This window comes from Rhinatrema bivittatum, chromosome 1 (assembly GCF_901001135.1).
Source record: "Rhinatrema bivittatum chromosome 1, aRhiBiv1.1, whole genome shotgun sequence".
Lineage (NCBI taxonomy): Eukaryota > Metazoa > Chordata > Amphibia > Gymnophiona > Rhinatrematidae > Rhinatrema > Rhinatrema bivittatum.
The window spans coordinates 141418700-141442178 of record NC_042615.1 but is presented as its reverse complement, the minus strand read 5'-3'; the positions used below and the strand labels follow the sequence as shown (position 1 = coordinate 141442178).

At 44.4% G+C, this 23479-nt stretch overlaps 1 protein-coding gene across 5 annotated transcripts in view; it reads left to right on the top strand.

Moving 5' to 3' along the window:
• FIP1L1 (factor interacting with PAPOLA and CPSF1) overlaps window positions 1-23479 on the top strand; it is a 323029-nt gene that overhangs the window by 169445 nt on the left and 130105 nt on the right. For all 5 annotated transcript variants that reach the window (XM_029587658.1, XM_029587675.1, XM_029587666.1 and 2 more), the window contains one exon: window positions 11618-11644. In XM_029587658.1, the coding sequence (XP_029443518.1) occupies window positions 11618-11644 (27 nt within the window). The remainder of the gene's footprint in view (window positions 1-11617; window positions 11645-23479) is intronic.

The following is a 23479-nucleotide window of genomic DNA, read 5'->3' as shown; positions in this document are numbered from 1 at the left end:
TAACTTATCTACCCTGAAATGTTTGTAAGTCTTTTTCTTAAAACTGTAATTTCCCAATTTCTCCTCCTCTGTTACCAAAACCTCATTAAACTGTCTGTTTCACTGTAAACCGATGTGATGTGCAAGCGAACGTCGGTATAGAGAAGATTTAAATAAATAAATTTAAATGATACTTGTCCTTGGATTTTCTTTTTCTATGGAAAATTGTACCACCTGTATTTGAGGCTTTCTAAGTATTTAGATGTGTTTATCATTTCTTCTAAGACAGCTAGATGTTAGTCCTCACACATGGGTGACATCAACGGATGGAGTCCGGCACGGAACTTTGATCTCAAAGATTCTAGAGCTTTCAGGATGCCCTTTTGAGCATATGCAGCTGTTGTCATCACCCTGCCCCTAGACAGAGTTTCTTCTTTTCCACGGAGCTGTCGTGTCGTGGTTGTGGAGCTCATGTTCTTTCTTTTTTTTTTTTTTATTAGAAATTTTTTATCACGGTTTTCAGTTTTGCTCTCTTACAGTTTTGTGTATGATTTTTTCTAGAGCTGCAGCTTTTGTTTCTTGTAGTTTATTCTGTTTACAACTGACTTGCTGCATGGTGTGTTCTTCCCTGTGCTGCCTGACAGTGTCTGTTGTACAAAAAAAAAAAAAAACTGCTCCTGCGGGTTTTTGTATTTGTGTCCTCTTTTCTCTGTCTGTTTTTCTTTTTTTCCATAGTGCTGACAGGACTGGACTATGCAGTCCATCAGTGATCCATTAAGGCTGATGAACTTGGGGACTCGCCTGAGTTCTACCCAGACTTGCGTTCCATGGCGCTTCACTGATCGCTCTGCATCGGTGGATTCAGACGGTGCAAGGATCAAGGACCATGCAGTTCCTGTGGGGGAGGAGAGCTTATCCTCCCCATGTCTCGAGGAACTAGTCTCCATAGGCAGGGGCCCTGGATGACGTTGCCTCCCTTTCTGCTTGCCAGCCTTGGCAATGCAATCTCCCTGTAAGAGAGGGTGAGCGGAGCCTGGGCTAGCAGCTTGCTGCCGTACTTCGGTGCCATGCCCATGAATGGTTGCACATGCACAGCTGTGACCAGTGCACCATTCTTCCAACGCATCGATGTCAGGACCACATCGGGGACGGAGCCAGTCTTCGGGTACCATGGTCCCCTTGAGGTCCAGGGTCACCTTCCTTGCATCAAGGTGCATGATCACCCATAATGCCATGGTGGCCTTCAGTGCCATCAGCATCGGTGGAACTGGAGTCTCGCTGCATCGGTTTGGGCATCGAAGCCGTGATGCAGCGCACTTGATAACACGGTGCCCTCAATGCACTCAGTGTCACAGTGTACTCAATGCAATGGTGCCTTTGGTGCCATGGTGGCCTCAGCACACTCGATGCCTTTGTTCCCTCGGTGCACTCGACTCCTCGGCACGGTGCCCTCTGTGCACTTGCCATGGTCAGTGTACTCAATGCCTTAGTATCCTTGCTGCAATCAGTGGTGCAATACCATCAATGCTGCTGTGCTCTCGATGCCGTGGGGCCCTCGATGCTATTGACACCCTTGATCCATCAAGGGGCTGGTGAGGTCGAAGTGGTGGCAAGCCCTCGATGCTGTCGACCCCACTAGGTGGTCAAAGTGTGCGACCACGGTGTCATCATGACCTCAGTGCTATCGCAATGCAGTGCTGCCCCAATACCATTGACACCCTCGAGGCTATCAAGGTGTGGGGCCACCGGAGAAGCCTTCAGACCACTGATGCCTCGACTATGTCGAGCCGTACCGACCAGGCACTGGATTCGCCATTGAGCACCCTTGTCGCCCCTGTGGCCATTGACCGCCAGGACTCTCTGAAGCCCCCGCATGGCCCTGCAGTCCTCGGGGGCAGGGGTTCTTGGCCTCTTATGGATCGAGCGCAGGGGTCGCCATCTACTTAAGGTGCGCTGGTGCATCTGTATGCAGTGGCCCGGTGCCTTCAGGGCTCCTGGGTGGTTTCCAGTACAGAGCACTGGGAGGCGCAGAACTGCCCCTTCAGCCAACGATCCCAGTGTTGGCGGCCCCCGCCAAGATGCCCACATCATCAATATTAATGGGTGCTAGTGAGGCTCTCATCAGTCGTAATGCTTTCGAGGCCATCCAGCCTTCAGCTTAGACACCACCGGATGAATCGATGAGCCGAGGGAAATTGCTGTCAGCACTAGCGGTCGTCTTTTCCTTTTAATATTGATGACCTGTTGGGAGCTGCAGGGCCTCTCCCTGCAGACCCATGGCTTCTTTGGTCCAAATCTTCAGACGTCGGGGTCCCCAGGTGGTCGATGTTTGTGGGTACCTGTGGCGCCAAGAATGACCCTATTTACCGACAAACTGCTTATAGATCCACAGAATATGACCATAGTTCTCCATAAACATCTGTGCTCACCAGGGACTTCACTGCAGTTGTTCCCTGTGGGACTCGCAGGTGAGCTGGTTCTGCTGCAGTTTCGATGGCCCACCTCCCGGAACATTCCCCTGTACTGAAGGGGGTGATGCCATAATGTGCTACCCTCCACTATGCCTTACCCAGAGCGCCAGTGGTGCTGGGGGCGCCATTGTCATACTGTCTTCTCCACTCCGCTGGAGTTATTGTGGCGTTGACATGCATCTTGCACAGTTGGGACAGATTAGGCATCTGTTCCGAGGGCCTCAGTCACTACCAGGCAGCACTCTCCCAGCATGAGTCCATCCAGCTTGCTTTCACAGCAGAGGGCTTCCAATTGCCCTCTGTTGCCTGGGCTTTGGTGTGTGTGGATTGTCCCCTCCAGGTGGTCACAACAGATTGTGTTCCGCAGCCACAGGACTGGCCTAGGACTGCCCTCCTGGTTGGATTCTGAGGTGAGTGGACATCGCAAAAGTGGCTTTAGCGTCCTCTCTTTTCTCAGCAGAGGCATATGTCTTTTGCCCTCTGCCATGTTCTTGTGGAACAGTCCTTGAGGCTATGTCCCTGATAAATGTTTTTTTTCCTGATCCGGAGCCCTGAGCCTCTGAATCGGCGCAACTCCTTAGTGGACAGGGCTGGGGAGCGGCATCGGTGGTTGTTTCCATCTTCAGCTGGGGCCCTTCTGGGGAATGCAGTGGCGACCTCCCCTATCCGAGGCTAGCTGCCTGTGGGGCTGGTCGCATCAGCACCTCAGCGATTGTGATTGTGCCTCAACTATCCTTTGGGGGGTTGCTAGGCCCCAGTCCCACTGCTTCCCTCTCTCCTCTGGAAGGGGAAACTCGACTGGGTTCCAGGGCAACCCTTTCGGTTTCCCCATTTGACACCTGACTATACACCCCTTCGAGGAGTGTCCCTCATTTTCCGTTCCTGGACAAGGGATGTCACTGCTCTGACTGGCACCAGCCCCAAGAATACCACTCTCCCTTGGGTGCTCTAAGATGCAGCAGGTCTATCCATGAGGGAGCCTGTCCACTGTTGCTCCCCGGTGACCCTCCAGGTTTCCCCCTGTTCGGGAGTCACTTTGGAATCTGAGGGACTCGGTGAGTGTCTTCATTAAGGATCACTATCATTAGTCATTCTTGCCTGCGGAACTCTCCTCTGTGAGGAGAATTTCAGACCATCAGCTAGGCGATCGTGCCTTTCACCCTTTTGCCATGTTCATGGCTGAGGGAGTTGGGGGGCTGAGTACCCCGCAACAGAAGCACTTCCCTTTGCTCGCAGAAGCATGCAAGCTGTTTTTCCCTTTTTTCAGGATCACCCCATCTGAGCACAGAGGAGTCCTGGGTCATGCAATGTTGTCCATTGCTGGGCCACATGCTCCCTTATGAGGGGAAATTTCTCCCCTGGGGTAATCGCTGTCCGTTTCTGCTGTTTCAAGAAGACTGAGTTCTCCATCTCAGTGGGTTACTCCCTGCTGTTTTCGGCAATGAGTTGTTCACTTGGGGTTGATAGACAACCGGGCGACTTGTGCTTGTCCCGATAGTCCTCCAGTCTGCCTCCTTGTGTTGTTCACTCCTTCCAACTTCCAATTGGATTGTCAAGGGGCGCGGGGAGGTAAAGCTAAGGCACCCGTGGTATATCTCTGTATACCTGCATGAAGGACACACCACCTTTTTCCACTTATTTTCGCCATTCTCTGGCCAATACTACCTTAGTTTTTTCTCATTCTCTAGGTTGCCCAAAGGGCGTTCCTGCTCCCCTTGAGATTCTGTGACAGGATAAATGAACCTGTTCTGACAGATGTTCTTGAGTGAGCATCAAGCCTATCTCATCTCCCTGTTCAAGTGTTTTTGGGCTACAGGTTGGTTTCGGGGATTGTCTCTCATCCCCTAAAACCCTTAACGCTATTCTGCGTGATCAGCTATGTCTGATTCTTCGGCACGCACTGTCTATCCCAGGTCCTGCCGTGGTTTGCTGCTTGTTCTTTCAAGCATGGCATGGGTTTCTTCTGCCCATTCGGCATACCTGGGCACTCTTCTCCAAACATTTGGCTGTCAGTGGTCGACAGTCTCTTCTGGAGGGCTCTTGGACCCTAGCTTGCTTTTTGGTTGTTTTTTTCACACCGAAGGAAACTGTGCGGTTTTCATCCTAGTGTCCGTCTTGTTTACATCTCTGGGTCCTTCCTTTATCCAAGAGAGGATCTAGGCCCTCTTTTTTTGTCAGAAACCTTGCTTGTATTGTCTTCCGTGATGCGCGGCTTCTGTTTGCACTCGCATCAGGCATCTCTACTATACATGGAGATTTGTGTCTCGGCTTTCTTTGTAGAACCCAACTCTTCTCCAGCACGATGGGTCGGTGCCTTGCAGGCAAAGGACAGAGGTAGTGCTTCAGCACTGTGCGGTTTACTGCTTTGTCCTGCTCAGACAGCCTGTAGCTTGGTATTCACCCATGTGTGAGGACTACCATCTTGCTTGTCCTAGAAGAAAGCAGAGTTGCTTACCTGTAACAGGGGTTCTCCTAGGACAGCAGGATGTTAGTCCTCACAAAACCCTCCCGCCTCCCCTGGGAGTTGGTTTCTCCATGTATTAGCTATATCATGGACCTAGGGACCCTGCCTGTGGGGCAGGGTGATGATTACAGCTGCAGATGCTCAGTAGGAAATGCTAAAAGTTCTAAAATCTTTGAGATCAAAGTTCTGTGCCAGGCTCCATCCTGATGATGTCACCCATATGTGAGGACTAACATCCTGATGTCCTAGAAGAACACCTGTTACAGGTAAGCAAGTCTGCTTTCTCCTCTTTACATACAGTATAGACTTAAATCTGTTTTCACTGCTGTATTTTTTATTGTTCAACTATTTTGTTGAAATTTTTCACTAACTGCATGTATAATTAATTTTTCTTTCAGACCAAACTTTGTCCCTTACATTTTTGCTTTGATATAACGATCAGCAAAATTATTTTTGCAATACAAGTCTCACTTTCTATTTTAAACAACTAAATCTTTTGTTGGGGAGAGATGCTACCTTTATAAGGTATTAATACATGGTTAAAGATTCAGATTTCATAGATTTCTAAAGTCCCTTCTTCTGAAGCTCACAGTTATCTTTCTGAAGATAAGATAGCTACTTTACTAGTCTGATGATTTTCTTTTAACTAGTTTTATTTTCAATGGCCTACCAGTTTATCCTTTCTGCAGGTCATAGATGAAATCTCATTTATTATATTTTTAAAGGAATCTGTGATGTTTATAACTGTTTCATTTCATGGACAAATTGAATTGGTTTTCTCCCTTAGCAGCCAGTTCATCCAGAAGGGATCAGTCCTAAAATTATGAAAGCATTTGTTAGTGTATGGTAGAAGAATAATGAGACAAGATGAAAGTTGCATATAAACTTGAAAAGTTTGACAAGCCTTTATCATTTCCTTTGAAAAATAGTAGTAATAGTACAGGAGTAATGATGTCATAAATCTTATCTATTCAAATTTGCCATGTTTTGCTGCATACATGTACTGGAAATGTATTAAACTATTAACGTAGTATCTTGGGTTTTTTTGACAGGCTTATGTCAAGTACTTGTCAAGAAAATCCTTAAAAACATCCTGTTGTAGTTGTATAGAATCTGAAAATAACAATTAAAGGCTGCGGCTTTGGCTCCTGCAACTGTGCTGCTGCCAACTCTTTATCTTCAAAGCTGCTACTAAAATAGACCCCGCCATCCTTTCCTAGGTTCAGTGAAACAAAGTACTGTTACTTAATATTATCTAAGTCTATTGGCCAGAAATGTAAGTATTGCAAATATAAAACATCCTCCAGACGCCCCTTTGAAAGAGGAACCTGCTTTGAAGTTCTGCTTTTTATAATATATTCACTTTCTTATTTGCAATGCAATAGTTTTTTGAGGAAAAAGTGCCAAAATTCTAGGGGAAGAACCTAAGAAATATTAAGTGCAATAACAATATTTAGAAAAGCTTTTTGTTAGTAAGTTTAATCCTTGTTGTAATCCCCTTAGCATGGCAATGTCAATATATGGGGAATATAAATATTTTAAATAAATGTTTGTAGTTAACTACAATAAGTATGATACACTTTCATACCTTTTAACATGAACTTGCCAAGTGTAAGGAATGCCAAAATAGAAATTTAAGTGAGGCTTTGGTGCATGCTAACAAATCAACGGGATCTTTTGGCTCTTTCCAAACAGTTTATAAAGTTAGAAGATGTAAGCTGCAAAGCAAAAAGCATTGTTGCTTTTTGGACTATGCTAAAAAGTTGATTTAAGCATCTCCATACCTCATCAAAATTATAATTTTCAGCTCCTCCTTTACAGTTGTTTCAGAGTAAGGTTCTAGTTTTGTTCCAAAAGTATCTAAATCAGAAAATTGTTCTTCCTACCTTGTGCCAAAAGGCCTGTTGACATTAAAGAAAAGAAACTCACTTTCTGAATATTTTGAGAGCCTTTACAATTTATTTGGAAATATTTTTCAGAATTTTTGAAGAGCTGTTCATTCATCTTTCAGTCACTCATATGTTGTGTTTCTGTGGCCTATGAGAGATCTCATAAGACTCCCCAAATCTCATGTGGACTCCTTCCATAAGAGCAGTTTCCACATCTTACACTAAGAAGGCTTTTGCCTACATGCAAGAGAGATGCAAGGCAACTACATGAAATTCTGTTCATATATGGGTATCTACAAATGTAGCCTTTGGAAGGAGAATTCTCCAGGCTGCAATGAATTTCACCTCATGAGTGGCTGCTGTGTTGTATTCCATCAGTACTGACTGTTGGGGAGCATATAATAGAATAAAAAATTAACTTTTTGTATTCTTACAAAAGGAAAAATGTATCCATTTTTACCATTGGCCAGAATTCTGGATCACTATTTTCAGGTGTGTTTACCAGTCTCTCCTTAATTGGGGAACAGCTTAGTCTGACTATTATCAGGAGGAGGCTGGTCCTGCTTAAATGATTTACTTTGTTTTTTTGACTGGTGGTCTATTTCAGTACCCATTGGTCCTGATTATTGCAGGAGTTAATAGAACGGCAAGTCACAGTAATGAAAATTCCATTTTTGTTTTGTGGTAGATTTTACAATAATTAAATTTGAATTACACCCTTAGGTCTTTTTCCCAGTTTGGGACTAGAGCAAAGATCTATGCTTAATGGGGTCATATGTACTTTAAAACAAATAAAAAGTATTGTTGACTTTGAAATTATTGCTTTGAAAAATTCTTTAAAGAGCATAATTTTCCATGAGTAGTTACTTAAAAAAATAATACCTGTGTTTTAGGTTCTATAAGATACCCATCTGGAGTCCTGTGTAAAGTTTAATAAATTACTAGCAGATGCTTTGATATTGAAACTGAACATTTGTAACTCCTTGCAAGTGGCCTGCTGTAAATTCAGTCAGATATCAAAATAAAAAAATTGGTTTTTAGATGCAATTTGTTATCTTTTGTTATCTTTTTAGATGTAATTTAAATGTGTACAGTGTTGAAAATCAACCTAGAAGATGATTTGGGTTTATCTTAGAGCCTTGTTCTCCACACATGTTGGATCTTGGCAAAAAATCTGCTGAAATCTCCCCATTGTAATTCATTGTTTAAATAAATCTGTAGCCTAGGTGGTTTTATACACAGGATTCTCTTCTACTAAACTCCCCAACTAATTTGCCATTTCTTCCTCTCTGTCAGCCTTGATGTTGGGATCTGCTAAGTCTGCTCTGGTGTTGACTAACATTAAGTCAGGGTAACAAGAATAAAGTGTTAAAGAGGTACTGAACAACACATCCTTGCTTTAACTGCCTGATGATCCTGCTCAGTCTGAGCTTCCAGTTGGAGTCTTAAAGTCACAGGGTATTTTTCTTCTTTTCTAACAAACTAGCAGGCCGATACAGTAAAGTTCACGGGAGAACGCACAGGCCAGTGTCCTGTGCGCACAATTCAGTAAACCAAAATATTTAAATTAGGGCCCGCGGTAAAAAGAGGCGCTAGGGACACTAGCGCGTCCCTAGTGCCTCTTTTTCGACAGGAGCAGCGGCTGTCAGCGGGTTTGACAGCCGACACTCTATTTTGCCGGCGTCGGTTCTCGAGCCCGCTGACAGCCACGAGTTCGGAAACCGGATGCCGGCAAAATTGAGTGTCCGGTTTTCAAGCTGTGGACTGCTTTTACATTTTTTTTTTTTTACTTTTTTTAACTTTTGGGACCTCCGACTTAATATCGCCATGATATTAAGTCTGAGGATACACAGAAAAGCAGTAAAAACTGCTTTTCTGCACTTCCCCGGCGCCGGCAGAAAGTAACGCCTACCTTTGGGTAGGCGCTAATTTCTTAAAGTAAAATGTGCGGCTTGGCTGCACATTTTACTTACTGTATCGCGCGGGAATGACTAATAGGGCCATCAACATGCATTTGCATGTTGCGGGTGCTATTAGTCTCGGGGGAGTTGGACGCACGTTTTTGACGTGCTATTACCCCTTACTGAATAAGGGGTAAAGCTAGCACATCGAAAACGCATGTCCAAATTCCGGTACTGTATCGGCCTGTAGGAAATTAAGGGGGTCACCATCACCTTTCAACTTTGGGACTCCTTAGAAATAATAAAATAATAACAGTAATAAACCTATTGGTTTTATGTGGCATATAGGAAAGACTAATCCAGTTTTTAATTAGATTTGCTTTCCAAGGTTATTGCACTGTTACGTTTCGTGTCTTCTGCAATAGGACCTCAGGGAGGAAAGGCTGAATAAATGAATGGATTGTTTCATTCAAGAACACAAATGCATATATAGAATTTCAAAGAAGGTTTTTTTTTTATTGGTGATGTAAAACTATAAAACCATAGCTCCTGCTCTCCCCAAGTTCCCCCCCCAGCCATGCCAATGATTTTTCAGGAGTTAGAAAATTATTCATTTATTGTTGAATTCAATGGTTAATTTGAAGCCAACTGGCCCTTGTTTAAGCATTGAGGTGACTGTTAAGGGTGTAGATCATGGTTTAGGACTGGTATATGTATCTCATTCACTCATTTTGCTTTATCTGGCATACAGATCCCTGCTGCAGGAGGTACATGTGTGCACTAGTTCTGAACTGAACTCCGTAAAGCAGTAGCGTAGCCAGAATTGATGTTTTAGGTGGGCTGTAGGCATGCAGGTCTGAGACATACTAGTTGTATTCTTATTGATAAGTAATGCCATGTACTGCACTCCACAATGGCTTTCTAAGTAGTTTGCAACAGCCATTGTGCATCATGCGTGAAACTTTAAAACATTTTACCTCAATTATTTCAAGCACTTACCACAGCATTAAAAATTCCTTATTAATCTGAATTTATTTGATATTTATTGCAGTTTATAAATGCACAAATATATCATGTAAAAAGTAAAGAAAACAATCATATCCAATCATGTAATAAAACAAAAATTAATGTATTCTTTCATGAATCATCTTTGCAGAAAGCCAGAAATCTTCATAAATACAATAAAATATAATTAATCATCAGAGCAGGTGCAGAGCTAGGGCAATTCACATTACAACTAACATGAAAAAAGATCTTCAAATTCTGGTGTCACCTCAGCAAAAAATATCCCTCCACTGCTAAACATTTTGTGAAGTAACACAAACTCCTGCAAAGAAAGACGTCTAGAACCTTGCCATACCATACAGTCTCATCACTGACTCTCAGGATTTAAATAACAGCAACCTTATGAAAAAGCAGCAATGCAAATACTACACCAGGCCCTAGAACATTAATACATCACCTGCTGAAGTAACAAAACAAGCCGGACTGCTACAGAGAAACTACACGCTAGCAGAAATACTGCACTTTAGTCACACACACAGGCAAAACAGAAACCGACCCTTGCCTAATATAGAAATAAGAGACTACAAATTAGAAACAGAAACATGCAGATAAAACCAAAATAGAAAGTCTGAGAAACAAAAGTCTCTGAACAGTGGAATACTGAAGAAAGAGCAAAATACAAAAATATAAGAAATGCACATTCCCAAAGATGGCATATTTAAATTGCTCCAAAATCACCAAATCCACGCCCATACCTTCCAGTAATCTGGGTGCTTATATAGATAATCACAATTCCAACAGCAAGTCACTCAGTAAAATTTAAACCCATTAATTATGTGCACCAATCTTATTCTTTTTATATATATTTTGTATTATTTTTTATTACAATTTGTAGGATCTCCAAGTCCACTGTGTATATCAGTCACACACTGCTTCTACTCATAAGTCCAACTTAATTTTATTATATTGTATTAATTCCTCTTAAAAACTGTACCCCGGTTTCAGGGCTTTTGAACTTCCTTATTCAATTTTTCTGTATCAGAGGTCACTACCAGAGCAGTCTTAATCAGCAACAGTCTTAATCCCAAGAGCATAAAAATAGACTTCCCACTTATCTCAATGTTGTCATCATTGCCCCGACATGGATCCAAGTTTCGATATATGCATCAGGGGGTCCTCTTTATAAATTGGAAACTCTTCTCGTCTTTAGTCAACAAGACCACTCTCAACCAGAACTCCACTTACTGCTATCACTGTATTTAGTCTTGTTGACTAAAGACGAGAAGAGTTTCCAATATATAAAGAGGACCCCTTGATGCAGATATCGAAACTTGGATCCATGTCGGGGCAATGATGACAACATTGAGATAAGTGGGAAGTCTATTTTTATGCTCTTGGGATTAAGACTGTTGCTGATTATGACTGCTCTGGTTAATAAACCCTCATAATCAAAATTATTCTTTTTAGTATGATACGTTTAGTTGATTGTAATGAAGGAAATTTTAATAGACTTTTCTAAAACTGCATTTGAGTTCCTACATAGGGGAAGGTGAGTTGGTAACTACACAGTAAGTTGCAGACTTTGGTATCGCACCAGGATATTAGAATGAGGGAGATGTTTTATGAGACCCATTTTAGAAGAGTACTTTTTGTCTTAAGAATAACTGCTTTCCACATTTCTGCCATGAACTCAGCTCTGTGTTTTAAGGAATATTAAAATAAAATTTAAAAAATTAAAAACACTTTCATAAGTATATCAAATAATTTAGAGCCAGATGTACCTAGCATTTTCCCTATAGATGCAAAATGGGGAAAAAAAATTCCTTTAGCACATCTTGTCTTCAATGAGCTGTTAATGTCTTCATTTTTGTTTATTTAATTTTCATTGGGTTTTTTTTTCTTTTTTAGGAATACCAATAACTGTGCCACCACCAGGTAAATTGTTTAAATTTCTTTTTAGTTATTTTGTCAGATTCAAATTTATGTATAGATTGTTTTCCATATGTTTTGTAAAATTACATTTTTATTGAAAGAATGTAAAATTTCCATCTAATGCATACATTTCAGGCTCGTACTGCAATCCATCATACTATCAAAGCTCGACTATTGCAACTCCCTTCTGCTAGGTCTACCCTTCAACACCATCAAACCATTACAGATGGTACAGAATTCCGCTGCTAGAATCCTCACAAGTTCTAACAAAAAAGACCATATCACCCCAATCCTTCGTAACTTACATTGGCTTCCCATCAAATATAGGATACTCTATAAGATACTCACAATAGTACACAAAGCAATATACAATCTGGCTCCTATCATGCTAAGCACTCAACTTCAACCGCATACATCTTCTAGACCAATTAGAAGCGCATACAAAGGAACACTGCATGTCCCACAAGTAAAATCAGCATTGAGCAAACGAGCATTATCTTCAGCTGGACCCCACCAGTGGAACGCTCTCCCCCCAGATCTAAGACTAGAACCCAGTCATCAAGAGTTCAAAAAAAGACTGAAGACCTGGCTTTTCCAACAAGCCTTCCCAGATTCTCAATGATACTTAGACAAGAGGACTTCCTAAATAATAGTATCCCTAAATTATCGACATCTCACCAATTCCTACTATCAGGACTCCACAACTGCTCAATCAATTTTTGAATCCATAAGTTCACTATATTACTCTTATTGTATGTATATGGTAGATTTGACAGGTCATCTCTACTACGTTAAATAGTTAAATTGTATGTACATATTATATTATATTATATTTATTATTACTATGTTAAATTGACATCCGGTTTTATTGTTCCTTATGTTCTACAGTTCTATGTAAAGCTCCCATCCGCTGTTGGGCAGTTCATCGTTTTATGTAAACCGGAGTGATTTGTAATTCCAACAAGAACTTCGGTATATAAAAATTAAAAATAAATAAATAAAATAAATAAATACACAAAATGTAAGAAAAACAATATAAAGCAAAGCAAATGTTGCAGCAACAGAATGATGTAGAGAACTATACAATGGGGCAGATTTTTAAAATTACATGCGGTGGGTACATTTGTGCACGCTACCTGGCGCACACAAATGTACACCCTATTTTATAACATGCGCGCGTTACCGTGCGCATGTTATGAAAACCAGGGTCAGCGCGCACAAGGGGATGCACACATGCGCGCCGAGCCCTAGGGGAGGCCCGATGGCTTTCCCCGTTCCCTCCAAGGCCGCTCTGTGGGAACTTTTTTTTTGTTCCCCTCACCTTTCCCTCCCTTCCCCTATCTAACCCACCCCTCAGCCCTACCTAAATCCCCCCTACCTTATTTTGTTGAGTTACGCCTGCCTCTGGCATAACTTGTGTGCGCCGACTGTCTGCCGGTGCGGCAGGCCCTGACACAGGCCGCTGTGCCTGGGCTCTCAGCCACGCCCCCGGACCGCCGCCGTGCCCCCGGACACGCCCCGAACCAGGGACACGCCCCGCCCATTTTTGCAAGCCCCAGGACATATGCGCGTCCCGGGGCTTGCGCGTGCCACCGAGCCTATGCAAAGTAGGCTCGGCTCGCGCAGGGGTTTGTTTTTTTTTTAAAAGGTTACGGGCGTAGCCCTTTTAAAATCTGCCCCAATAGTAGCAATGACATTTTAAATACATCCACCTGCAATTTATGTAAGTTTGACCAAAAGCAGATGAAAAATAAAATATCCATGCAGTCACTTAATATTGCCTCAAACGAAACCTCATCCCTATAAGTTCTCCCAATCCCTAGTCCTGAAGAAGAGTACTAAATTCCAAGGTCTAAAGAAATAGAAAAAAGGTGAGGCCTAAATCAGCAGCCATTCCTGAAACCTAATGTAAAAGATAAAGAAACTGGTCTCTTTAGCTTCACTGGGGCATCATCCTGTATAGCTTCCCCCCACAAGAAAACTGACATAAATGTAAATTCAGCCTTGTAATCTTGGTGAGGGAATTTTGTATCTCTGCCCCAAATTTTTTTTTATAAAGGAGCTATCTTGTCAAATGTGAAAAAAGGAGCCATCCGTTCTACAATTAGACCAACAAAGCAGAGAAACAGAGGCATATCCCATTAGCTATTTCATCTTCATATTCACCAAGCTAAGGGAAATAGAGCAATGAAAAGTATATTTTCATAATGGTGGCCAAAAAACCCCCATAATCCTCCACCTCCAAGACTTCTGATTTTTTTTTTTTTTACAATCAAATATAGTATTATATTCTGTGTTATGGCTTAGATGTTAAATGCTTGATTTAAGCCCTTATTGGCTGCACATTGGGAATGTGCTTCCTGAAAAAGACCAAATTAGCTAATCTGATTAATGAGCAATGGCCTACTTTGGATTCATTATATTGCAGAGCAGTTTGGTAATTTGTTTATGAATTTCAATACAGTTTAGAGGTATCTTTAAAAATGTAAATTATTTTCTCACAGGACAAGCAGGATGGTAGTCCTCACATATGGGTGACATCATCAGGATGGAGCCTAATCACAGAAAACTTCTGTCAAAGTTTCCAGTACTTTGACTGGCCCCTACTGGGCATGCCTAGCATGGCTCTAACCCTGCAGCCAGCAGGGGTCCCCCCTCATTCTTCTTTTTTCCGCGCAGCAGTAGCCTCGCGGTAAAGGAGCTCTGAAGAGATTCCTGACAGGAATTTTCCTCACGGAATTATTTAAAGTTAAATTGCCCCACAGGGGTCCCTCCTCTAACTTTTCTCTGACCGCTGTACTCCGGTAGGTTTTTACCCATTTTCCATCGATTACCGTCGAGTTTGTCCCCTGCAGCCTACTGGCCATCGACCGTACCGCGGCTCAATTTTTTTCAATGGCCATGGCGTTGGGGTTTCATCGGTGCCCGGACTGTACTCGCATCATGCCTATCACAGACCCCCACGGAGTCTGTGTAATGTGTTTAGGCCCTGAGCATGATGTCCTGACTTGCACCAAATGTGCCCTTATGACACCAAAAGGTCGCAAGGCCAGAATGGAGAAGATGGAACTCCTCTTCTGTGCTCAAACCCCGACTCCGTCCATCGCATCGACGTCGTCTGAACCGGTACCGTCGACTTCGCGCCAGCATCGTCCACCGACCGGTGAGTGACCGCCATCGACTTCTTCACGGCCATTGACACCCTCTGCTCTCCCTCAGGATCGAGGGGATCGCAGGGAGAAACATCGCCATCGACATCGCAAGACTCGGACCATCGAGGGAGCGAAATCAGCGACCTCGCCACCATCCGAGCCGCCGTTGAAGAAGCCCTGTCCAGGAAAGGCACTGACCATTCCTGCGACCGGGTCACCGAGGCAACCCTCACCCGATCGGGGTTTGGGAGTCGCGATTCCGCCTGTAAAGATGGTCCCTCCGGCTATACCTCTGCCTCCCTCTTCTGTTCCGGAGCCGGGGCTGCTTGCTCCAGGTCTCCGAGAAGAACTGGATTGGCTGGTTCAGGAGGCCATCGACAAAGCAATGCAACGTCTCCAGGTTCCTCTGGCACCGGCACCGATTGTGAAACCTGTCATCGACCCGATTCCAGCAGCGCTAGCACCGCTGCTATCCAGAATGGAGGCGCTGATGGCCGCCCCCGATGCCTCTGATGCCCTCCCCGATGACAGCTTCATCGGGAGGAGAAACACCATTCCGCATCCCTCCATCGGGAGTTTTGCCTCAGCCATCGATGCCAATACGTCCCTCGCCACCGATTCATCAGTCGGTGCGATATGTCCGCCGGTGCCATCGAGTCATCCATCGATGCCCTCTATGCCTGCACCGGTGCCTCCAGCGATTCCTCTGATTTTTTCGGAGCCTAGACCGGGACCCTCAGGTATCCAACCCCCTTCACTTCCTAAAGGACAGTCTGCTGATCCTTATGACACTTGGGGTGATGATATTTCAACAGACACCGATGACTTCACCACCTTCTTCCACTGAAAGTAGAAAGCGTTCTTCTCCAGAGGACCTCTCATTCATAAATTTTGTGAAGGAAATGTCTGAGTTTGTTCCTTTTCAACTGCAGGCGGAACAGGATGATAGGCACCAGATGATGGAGTTATTCCAATTCCTGGATGCCCCCAAGGTGACCACCTCTATTCCCATTCATCAGGTCCTTCTTGATCTCCTCAAAAAGAACTGGGAAAACCCTGGATCAATTGCTCCAGTACACAGAAAGGCTGACACTACTTATTTAGTTCAGTCAGCCCCAGGCTTTCAAAAATCCCAGCTTGACCACCACTCAGTTGTGGTAGAGTCTGCACAAAAGAGGGCAAAAAAGTCAAAACCCCACTCGTCTACCCCGCCTGCTAAGGAACAAAAATTCCTAGACAACATTGGTCGACAAGTATTCCAAGGGGCCATGCTCATCTCTCGAATTGCTGCCTATCAGCTTTATATGACCCAATATAATAGGGCCATCTTTAAACAGATACAGGTCTTCTCCAAGTCCCTACCTGAACAATTCCAAGACCAGCTACAAACCCTTGTAAACAATGGATTTGAGGCAGGCAAACATGAGATTCGAACATCTTATGACATTTTTGACACCTCTACCAGAGTGTCTGCAGCGGCTATTTCGGCAAGACGGTGGGCCTGGCTTAATTCTTCTGACCTTCGCCCAGAAGTGCAAGACCGGTTGTCCAATCTACCATGTATCGGAGATAATCTGTTCGGTGAACAGATCCAATGAATGGTGGCTGAATTAAAAGACCATCATGAGACCCTCAAACAGCTCGCTTCGATTCCTTCCGACTTTTCCTTAAAACAGCCCTTCAGGAAGGACTCTAAGAAATCGTTCTACCATCCAAGGAAGGCCTATCCACCACCAGCAAGGTCCCGTACTACGAGACCTTATCAAAAGCCTCAGACTCGCCAAGCCGAAAAACAAAAACCACAAACAGCTCCCCAGCCATGGCCTGCTTTAGGTTTTTGACTTCCACTTAGAGGAATCTGGCTGCTGCTCTCCATCACATATACCAGTGGGAGGTCGATTGTGCCACTTTCACAGCATGTGGCAGTCAATCACAACCGACCAATGGGTATTGGCAATCGTTGCTTAGGGTTACCATCTGAACTTTCTCGCCCTGCCACCGGACTCCCCACCTCTGCAGACGAGGAGAACATCCGACCACTCCATTTTTCTGGATCAAGAGGTCTCCCTCCTTCTGCAGTCAAGAGCAATAGAACCCGTTCCGCACTCGCAGCAAGGCCTAGGGTTCTATTCCTGGTACTTTCTAATCCCCCAAAAATCAGAGGGTGTTCGTCCAATATTGGACCTATGGGCTCTCAACAAGTACCTTCAGCCGGAAAAGTTCAAGATGGTAACCTTGGGATCGCTTCTACCTCTTCTATAAAGAGGAGACTGACTCTGCTCTCTGGACCTCCAGGACGCATATACCCACATTGCTATACCTCCAGCTCATCGCAAGTACCTGAGATTTTTATTAGGCCCCAAGCACTATCAATACCGATTGATTCCGTTCGGCCTAGCGTCTGCACTACGAGTCTTTTACCAAATGTCTCGTCGTTGTCGCAGCTTTCCTCAGAACCCAAGGTGTTCACGTCTACCCCTATCTGGACGACTGGTTAATCAGGGCTCCAACTCAGCAAACTGCTTGGTTGTCCCTCGATTTAACTCTACACACTCTAATTTCACTAGGATTTCTAGTCAATTATGAGAAATCTTGTTTAGTCCCATCTCAAACCTTGTTGTTTATTGGAGCAGACTTGGACACCTTGCAGGCAAAAGCTTTTCTGCCTCAACAACGAGTGTTAACTCTCGTGTCTCTCGCTCACCAGTTGCAGTGTCAACATACTGCATCAGCTCGCCAATTCCTCATCCTTCTGGGTCACATGGCGTCCTCAGTCCATGTCACACCAATGGCCCACTTGGCCATGAGACTCATGCACTGGACTCTCAGGTCACAATGAATTCAAGCTATTCAGCCTCTGTCGACCATTGTTCACATCACCGACTCACTCCGTCTGTCTCTCGCCTGGTGGAAGAATCAAAGCAATCTCCTCCAGGGATTGCCCTTTCAAGTTCCAAATCCTTAAGCCATTCTCGCCACCGACGCTTCCAACCTCGGGTGGGGAGCCTATGTGGACGATCTGCAGACACAAGGGTCTTGGTCTCCAGAGGAAGCCAAACACCAAATAAATTTCCTGGAACTTCGAGCAATGCGATATGCTCTCAGGGCTTTTCAGGATCGCCTATCAAATCAAGTCATCCTGATTCAGGCGGACAACCAGGTGGCCATGCGGTACCTCAACAAACAGGAATGCACAGGCTCCTTCCTTCTGTGTCAGGAAGCTGCGCAGATATGGACAGAAGCCCTCTCCCATTCGATGTACCGCAGGGCCACCTACCTGCCGGGAGTGGACAATGTGTTGGCAGACAAGCTGAGTTGCATCTTCCAACTACACGAGTGGTCTCTCAACCCCTCGGTAGCGATGTCCATCTTCCAACAATGGGGATATCCTCAGATAGACCTCTTTGCGTCCCCTCAGAACCACAAAGTGGACAATTACTGCTCCCTTATTCGCAACAAACACTCTCAGCCCAGAGATGCATTCTCCCTCTCTTGGGCAACCAGTCTGCTTTACGCATTCCCTCTTCTCTTGAAGACTCTCGTGAAGCTACGTCAGGACAAGGGAACCATGATCCTGATAGCACCTCACTGGCCACACCAAGTGTGGTTTCCAATACTGCAGGATCTCTCCATCCGCAGGCACATTCCCTTGGGAAAGGACCCATTTCTGATCACTCAAAACAACGGGTGCCCACGTCATCCCAACCTTCAAGCCTTGTCCCTGACGGCATGGATGTTGAAAGGTTAATCCTTCAACCTCTTAACTTTTCAGACCCAGTTTCCCGTGTCTTGATTGCTTCACGCAAGCCTTCCGCGAGAAAATCTTACTCTTATAAATGGAAAAGGTTCACATCATGGTGCGCTTCTCAGTCCCTTGATCCCTTTTCCTGTCCAATCCCAAAGTTTTTGGACTATCTCTGGCATCTGTCAGAGTCAGGTCTAAAGACCTCTTCCATCAGAATGCATGTCAGTGCAGTAGCCGCCTTCCATAAAGGTGTCGGGGATGTCTCTATATCAGTACAACCCAGTGTAACACGCTTTTTGAAGGGCTTGCTCCACATCAAGCCACCTTTACATCCTCCGGCCCCTTCTTGGGACCTTAACCTGGTTCTTGGTCGGCTCATGAAACCACTATTCGAGCCTCTTCACTCCTGTGACCTAAAATATCTCACATGGAAAGTGATTTTCCTTTTGGCTATCACTTCAGCTCGCAGGGTTAGTGAGTTGCAGGCCCTAGTTACCTATCCGCCTTACACTAAACTCCTGCAGGACCGGGCGGTACTATGCACTCACCCTAAGATTTTTACCTAAGGTAGTTTCGGAGTTTCACATTACTCAATCCATCATACTACCTACCTTCTTTCCCAGGCCCCATTCCAGTCCAGGGGAACAGGCTCTGCATTCCCTTGACTGTAAACGGGCTCTAGCGTTTTATCTAGACCGTACAGTTGCCCACAGAAAGAGCACTCAGTTATTCGTCTCTTTCCACCCCAATAAATGAGGGCAACCTGTGGGTAAGCAGACTCTCTCCTCCTGGTTGGCAGACTGCATATCTTTTTGCTATCAGCAAGCAGGCATTCCTTTTCAAGACTGTGTTAAAGCACACTCTGTGAGGTGGCGAATTCAGTAGCACACCTACGATCGGTGCTGCTTCCTGACATTTGCAGGGCTGCCACCTGGAGTTCTCTCCACACCTTCGCAGCCCACTATTGCTTGGACAAAGCCAGAAGACAAAATTCCATCTTCGGCCAATCTGTCCTGCGTAACCTGTTTCCAACATGACGTACCAATACCCTTCCGCCTGCCCGGTGGGGTTCAGGATGCCCTCTACCAAATTCCACCCCAGTTGTTGTACCTGTTGCACGCCGTTGGGTACATTTGGTGCATGTTCAGACATCCTCAGCTCGGTACTCACCCATATGTGAGGTCTACCATCCTGCTTGTCCTGTGAGAAAGCAAATGTTGCTTACCTGTAACAGGTGTTCTCACAGGACAGCAGGATGTTAGTCCTCACGAAACCTGCCCACCGCCCTGCGGTATTGGGTTCGTAATGTTTTGTTATTTTATTTTTCGGCACTGCCTGTAGCTTTCAAATAAGACTGAGGGGGGGACCCCTGCTGGCTGCAGGGTTGGTGCCATGCTGAGCATGCCCAGTAGGGGCCAGTCAAAGTTCTGGAAACTTTGACAGAAGTTTTCCGTGATTGGGCTCCATCCTGATGATGTCACCCATATGTGAGGACTAACATCCTGCTGTCCTGTGAGAACACCTGTTACAGGTAAGCAACATTTGCTAAATCTTTGAATTCAAAATACTGAGGTCAGTATTCATACATAGCTGGCTAAGTAAGCTAGTCAGATAAGACTTTCCCAGCTCACTTACATGGGATATTCAGCAGCACGGCTATGCTGCTGAATATCCCCATATTTTCCACTACTTAAGTCTTATCTGGCTAAATTTAGACCTGCTATGATGCAGGTCTAACTTATCCAGTTAACTTAACCAGATAATTCTGAATATCATTACTTATCTGTCTAAGGGGGTTATTTTCTAAAGCTTTATTGCGTGTGTTAGGGCCCTAAGGCACGCGATAAGGCCATATCGCATGCAATATAATGCAAGTTAGGGGGAGGGGAGGAGTCGGGGCAGGAGTCGGGGCAGGCACGGGCGCTATTCGGTGCGAAAGCCGGCAGCCGGCGCACCGCCATGGTGCAAAGGCTGCGGGCTTTAGCAGGCCCGCCCCGCCCCCCTTTTTCGCAAGATTCATCATTCTGTGAAGAATGATGAATTCAGGCCTAAGTTAGCTGGATAATTAGCACCGTCCAGTTATGCTCACTGCCTGCCAAATATTCAGCGGCTGCCATTTAACCGGATAAGTTGCATTCAGTGGTTTTTTTTTCAATATAATGCGCCAGAATTTTTAAATAAATGACAGAAATATAGTGCTCTCTTCACTACCAATTTTTGTGTCTCGTCAATTCGTTACTTTCTATGGCAGAAAGCTGTGTGACACTTAAACATGTGCTGGATAAATCTCTAGCAGAAGTATCCATAAGATTTTTAAAATTTGAATTGCACTCCATCTTCTCCATAAGCATTGCATGATCTTTTCTTTATACTAGCTAGTCTTTTGATGCCTTTCATCTTTCATTGTGTCTTTAAAATAACTAAAGTTGATATATTGCCTAGTGTATGAAGCATGTAGAATATAAATGCAGGTTTAATAATAATTGCCTAACATGCCTAATATGATGATCCTTTAGTATTTCAGTTAAAGGATTCTTTCATGGTATCAACTGAAGTGAAAGAGAAATGTATGAAGAAGGGTTGAGTGGGTGCATTCATTAATGTTTTGGATTTGAGCAAGCGATTCCTTGATGTGTGTTGGACTGGCCTTTTGAGGGAATATAAATGCAAAATGTGTGTCTTCATGCATTATTCAGCCCTTCGTGTTTGAGGTGACTTTGTGTTAATCTAGGTCAAGCAACTGTCACTGAGCCACACAGTCCTGTGGCTCAGTGACAGTGCTGTGCATTGCCATGAGGAAGATCCCCAGTTCAATCTCTGAGTCAGGTCTTCTTAGGTTGTCTGGTAATTCGATAGAGGCAGCATTGAGAGCCCCCAGGAAGGAATTCATGATCATTACTTATGGGTTGCATGTAATGACTGAATTCAGTGCCCATGTTTGCAGGATTCTGGAAGGAGCCCTTGTACAGGGCCCCGGCCAAGAACCATTGTTACAGTGACCAGACTAAATATGTCTGAGGGGGTGATATAAAACAGGGGGAAATTTACCAAGTGGTTGCAAATTTTAAGGTTCATTGCACCAGATCCTAGCTTTGGTTTCAATTGAACTAGAAACTCTAAAACTCCATTATTTGGCACAATACCTAATGGAATAGTTAGGAATGCTCTTGTTAACCGGCATCTTCCCCAACCAGTACCTTCAGTGATGGAGGAGGGGATGACAGGATGGGAGGGATTGGGTTAGGTAGCAGAGTAGCTTTTCTCTACAGTTCTACAGTGTCCACTCCAGCTTCACCCCTTCCCTACTGTTCCCAGTAGGCTGCAGCTTGGGAGGGGCTGGAGTAGGAAGCAGTGGAATCTTAAATAATCAGCATATTTGATTAGCTGGCATCCTCTATTTTCCTTGAATGCTGGATAATAGAGCTTTTCTCTGAGAACAAGCAGTATGGCAGTGCTTATACATGAGTGATATCATCAGATGAAGCCCAACATGGAAATTTGCTTTTAAAGTTTTTAGAAACTTTGAGTTTGCCCTTCTGGGCAGGTGTGGCATGCTATACTACTACATGTCCACACAGGGAAGCCCCTTCATTCTCATTTCTGTGGAGCCCATCGGTCACAGATCTTTGTGTCCCCTGTTGGGTTTTTTTTGTTTGTTTGTTTTTTATTTATTTATTTTTAGATTCTGTTTTGTAGCAACTCAAAGAAGATTGCATTCAATAATTTGTAGGTATTTCCCAGTTCCTAGAGGACTAACAATCTAAAGGCCTCATTTACTAAGCATTTTTCCCGTAGATACAGAATGGGAGAAATGCCTTAGCAAATCAGGCCTTAAGTTTGTACTTGAGACAATGGAGGGTAAAGTGACTTGCCCTAGATTACAAGGAGTGGCAGTGGGATTTGATCCCTGGTTTCCCTGGTTTGTAGCTTACTGCTCTACTCTACTGTGTGCTTTATAAAAGGGCAGGAATTGGTCTTTGCGGGGCCTTGAATCTCCCAAAGCATTTCCAGTGAAGAAAGCTTATCCTCCAGGCAATCCCGAGAATCATGTTGGTCTCCAATTGTCCAGGTGTCAGCCACAGATATGCCACTCATATCCCAGGAAGACGTGATCTCTCCTCCTATTTTCAACCAGTGTTGGCATCAGCAATTTTAGAGCCAGAGCTGGATAGGAAAATGGTGCACCAACATTGACCAATGTCCCTGTAGACCAACATCCAGCCCTACTGGAATCCTTGCAGGTGCCCTGCGGGACGGCCCCAAAGCTGGTTCCCAGAGGGGAACCAACACCAGGTACCACCACACCAATACTGATCTCCATCCCATCGGCACAAGAAAGTTCTCCAAAGCACAGGAACTGATCAGGGTCTAGGCCTCAACAGATGAGCACTACCCCCCTCTCTGAGGCCCTATCTACTAACCAAGCAAGATCCAGGTCCATGCTCCCAACCTACCTCAGAATATACTTAGGACTATGGCTATAAATCTGAGAACTTCTGCAACCATAAGGGAACCCCTGTCCTCTGCAGGAAAGGAGAAACGATGGCAGAAAAAGGACATATGTCCTATCTAGTCTGCCCATCCATACCAACTATTCATCTTTATAATCCCTAAAAGAGATACTCTGTTTATCCCACAGGGAGGCTATTCCACTCATCCACTACCCTCTCTGTAAAGAAATAATTACTCCTAAGTCCACCCCCTTTCACCCTTATCCCATGACTCCACATTCTATAGCCTCTTTTTCCTTTGAAAGAGGCCTGTCCTGTACATGTAAACCTTGGAGGTATTTAAATGTCTGTCATATCTCCCCTATCTTGTTTTTCCTCTAGAGCATACATGTTTAGATCTTTGTCTGTATACATATGTTTTAGAATGAAGACCATCGATCATTTTAATGGCCACCCTCTAGACCAACTCCAAATGGTTTATATCCTTTTG